This window comes from Syzygium oleosum, unplaced genomic scaffold (assembly GCF_021117445.2).
Source record: "Syzygium oleosum isolate NSW1041296 unplaced genomic scaffold, Sole_v2.1 Sole_v2.01, whole genome shotgun sequence".
NCBI classification, from domain to species: domain Eukaryota; kingdom Viridiplantae; phylum Streptophyta; class Magnoliopsida; order Myrtales; family Myrtaceae; genus Syzygium; species Syzygium oleosum.
Genome location: NW_026607485.1, coordinates 2,211,725 through 2,215,380, shown reverse-complemented (window position 1 = coordinate 2,215,380; position 3,656 = coordinate 2,211,725). Strand labels below are relative to the sequence as shown.

Below are 3,656 nucleotides of genomic sequence, written 5' to 3'. Positions count from 1 at the left end.
TTCTTCTATAAGAAAGTAAAAATACAAAATCATAGGAATTAGAGTATCTTAGTATATATTAAAACTCGTGGCATGAAAAGTTATTATTGAAAATAGAACGGAGATGCTTTAGGGTATGTTGTTTCTTTAAGTTGAATTTGATACTTACCACCTTTTAATTTTTTGAATTTGCATAATGAAACATTATTCGAAATGATTTGCAGTTTACAATCAAAATCTCATTTCTAAATATTAACAGACTCCCACTATTATTTATATGAAGTAGTACCGAAACTGAAATATACAATATCGTCCAGACATAAAGATACCGGTATAACAAAATACCTATGTTACAAGACACTATGCTTTTTTGACAAACGGTGCTACAACACTCAATACTCTAACCGACATAGAAGTTGCTTTACACAAATAGATATACAACATGATACGACAATAAAGCAACATATATTTTTGGATGCTTAAGTATGTTTGGCTCGTCAATAAAGCTTGGCAAGCAAGGGTCTTCCTAAATCCTTCTCGTTCACTCCCCTTGAAGTGCAACAGCCTTCTCCGGTTGAAGCTTCATCGTCTCTAAATATGACTTTCCATTAAGCTTCTGGGCAAAGTAGTCTTTGACATATTTCTCCAACTTTATCCTTCTGAACATCGCTGGACTTTCTGTAGTCGTCAGAGATTGGATTCGGCCAATTTCTGAGTCCAGCTTAGGGTTGAAGAACTTAGCAATGGAGATCCTTTCTCTTGTCGTATTCACCGTGGCTCTGTGCTCCATGCTTTTGTTAAAGACCATTGCTAAGAATCTGCCATTATAGCCAGAGGAAAATCATATTAGATACGAGTACGAACGGGCTGGACTTCAAGGAAATTTTGGGCCTGGCCCAAAGAAAAAAAAGGAAAAGATGGCCCTGGTAGCCTGGCGCGATTGAATCCTAACCCGAAAAGGCTGGTCCGAGCTGAACTGGCCAATTTGGTTTTGCATGCTTTCGGATTAATTTCAACACTCCTAGTGATAGATACCTTAAATTCACCGAATTACTCATAAGATATGTTCATGGTTGTTGAAATTTATATGAAATGCCTTTTTATGACGAAATGCCTTAGAATTTCCAATGGATACGGCGGATGGTCCACTGAACAAATTCAAGGCTAATGTTTGATACAAAGGAATAGAAACGAAATTGGGGTCTTGAGAGTTTCAAACTCTAAGTTGTCCTACACCAACATCATATTGAAGTTGTGAGATCTTAGAATCTGTTTACGTTGACTTTTACTCTCTGGTTTTTGGGTATGATCTAATTCTTGTGCTTCACACAGTTTGACCTTTTTGAAATCCAAAATACTTGGCATTTTTTAAACATACAAACATTGACACGTAAATTCACAATTTTTTTTGAAAATTTTGAAATTATATAATATTTAAATTTTAGCGGGAAACCAAGAAAATACTTTTCACTTTTACTGAATCTTGAACAAACAAACCCTAAAACCTTAACTAACAGATGAATACATTTAAATCATGTAATGATTAATGACACTGTCATCAAAATCAAAATTATTTGAAACTAGTACAAGGGAAGTATTATAGTCATCGCCTTACCTCCTAACGAAACTCATTTAATAATGATGCACTCAGTTGTTCGAGTTAATACAATGTTTTAGCTAAAAAGGGGTAAAAAATATTTTTTAGACTCAATATGTGGTGATGTGACATGTAAACTTATGTTTTTTGAAGTGACCTAAAGTGGGTCTAATAAGTTCTCTAAGTGAGATATAGTAAAATGAGCCTAGACAATACATACTCACTTAATAAAAAAAATGGCACGCTTTAGTTTCCATAAGTAGAGCTTATCCGTTTAGAAAGGAACTTATCTTGAGATTGATTTGCCAATCAATTAAGATGTTTTGCATTACAAAGTTGATTTGCAAAACAATCATTAAGATTGAGTCAATCAAATCTTTTTAAGTGTGAAATCTAAGCCAGATCACTAGCCATTGTGTCACGTTCTAAACTTGTGTCATGATGTAAACATAAGAAGTTCTCTGAGTTTGAAGTTCTTCATTTCCAGTTTCTATCTTCTGGTTCTTCCAAGTATATTGGCAATCGTGGCTCTACCTTGCTATTCACCTATCCATGGTGCTTCCAAGCTTTACTCAACTTCTCGTTCTAGGCTTGTTCACCTTCTACTCAGGTACCTCTTGTGGCATCCCAGGCACGCCCCTTTTTGCTGTGAGTCACTCCAACCTTACGCATGAATAAGAGTTCGCATGCGGAAGACGCTTCTCCTTAACAACAATATTTATAACATGAATTATCAAAAAGGAAAGTCTACTACTATAAAGGTAACACAGAACTGAACTTCAAGCTTCATTATTTATCAACATAAGGTGATACATAGGTGAGTTGGGGGTTAACAGTAGGTCTACTTCCTACCTGGTCTATATACATGTACCCACCACTCACGTCAGTCAAAATGGATCACCCTCCACACAACTCTATCCAAAATATCAGTTGTGCTAAAAAATGGTACTTCCCTGCTCCTCCCTTTCCAAGTCACTCCACTTCGCTATCCCCATCGTTCCCCATCGAAGTACGATAATGGTCTTATCAATCATCCGCCCACTCGAACAAAAACCGCTACAAACCTCAAGAGAATAGGGTCCACTGAGGACCCAATTTCGATAGTCAAAATCAAGATGCGTTTCACGAACACCACATGTGGAAAATCCGGGTCCTGGAACTCCGTTAGATATGCCGAGAAATCTATAGGGACACCATAGCTAATAGAGGACGAGGCAGGGAGGATCAGCATCTCAACTAGTTTGAAAATGTTTAACCACTACAAGAATGAGCAATAGCTCAGCAGTGAAATATCTATCAATCTATACCAAACAAGAATAGCATGCATATCAACGGCATAAGTATGACAGTCTTCTATCCGAACTTACCAACCAAACAAAATGTACTTTAATGTTCCACCTTAGGAACTATCTCAAGTGTAATACTTTAACTCAGCAATCACAATTAACAGCACGATTCAAACATACACACACAATTTTACACTTGCATGGGTATCATTATCTCACTCCAAGTCACATGCCCGGTGCGCTCACCGGTCACCCAAGGAGGAAAACTCCCGTCTAGCGGGGTTCGGTGCGCACTCCGATCCGCCGCGGTGTATGCCGGAATTCTCAACGGCCCATGCAGGCTTCGTGGTCCACTAACCACGGCATCCTGATCAAACTCCCGGGGCATCTAGGGCAGAATCCTCCTAGGCAACCGGTTCCCATAACCGGACATCCCGCTTTCCCTTCGGCTCCTCGGGACATCGTCGGTTCACTAACCGATGGCATTCAATAACCCAACAAGCCCACACGCATAATCAATTCATACAATACATAGATAACCAACAACAATCTATCTTTTTCAATGTCACACAGATAACAACACAACAATTAATCCTTTCTAGCAACGCTTGCCAGTTACAAGCTTATTTAAGAACTTGATCTCACTTGCCCCATCATTTGACATCCAATCAAGGTCTATCATATCTCATTTAAAAGTTCAAAATGTTTAGATTCTCTCTCCAAAAGACATCAAGACGAAATTCCGACGTTTTCACCTAGAAAATAGTGAGTCTTTAAAAAAAAGGTAAAACTAG

The 3,656-nt window shown here is 38.1% G+C and overlaps 1 protein-coding gene across 1 annotated transcript; it reads right to left on the bottom strand.

The window, feature by feature from the left end:
* Positions 1-520: 520 nt before the first annotated feature.
* On the bottom strand, positions 521-3,250 carry LOC130140101 (feruloyl CoA ortho-hydroxylase F6H1-1-like). Its single transcript, XM_056318603.1, has 3 exons — positions 3,092-3,250; positions 2,641-2,834; positions 521-797 (listed from the first exon to the last, which is right to left on the bottom strand). Exons 1-3 carry the CDS (start codon positions 3,248-3,250, stop codon positions 521-523), a joined length of 630 nt encoding a protein of 209 aa, XP_056174578.1.
* Between the last annotated feature and the right edge of the window lie 406 nt (positions 3,251-3,656).

Coding starts and splice junctions, on each gene's coding strand:
- LOC130140101 (XM_056318603.1), bottom strand. CDS start 3,250: ATGCCCCGGGAGTTTGATCAGGATGCCGTGGTTAGTGGACCACGAAGC. Junction 2,835..3,091: donor CCGGTGAGCGCACCGGGCAT/GTGACTTGGAGT, acceptor TCATTCTTGTAG/TGGTTAAACATTTTCAAACT. Junction 798..2,640: donor GTGGACCCTATTCTCTTGAG/GTTTGTAGCGGT, acceptor CTATAATGGCAG/ATTCTTAGCAATGGTCTTTA.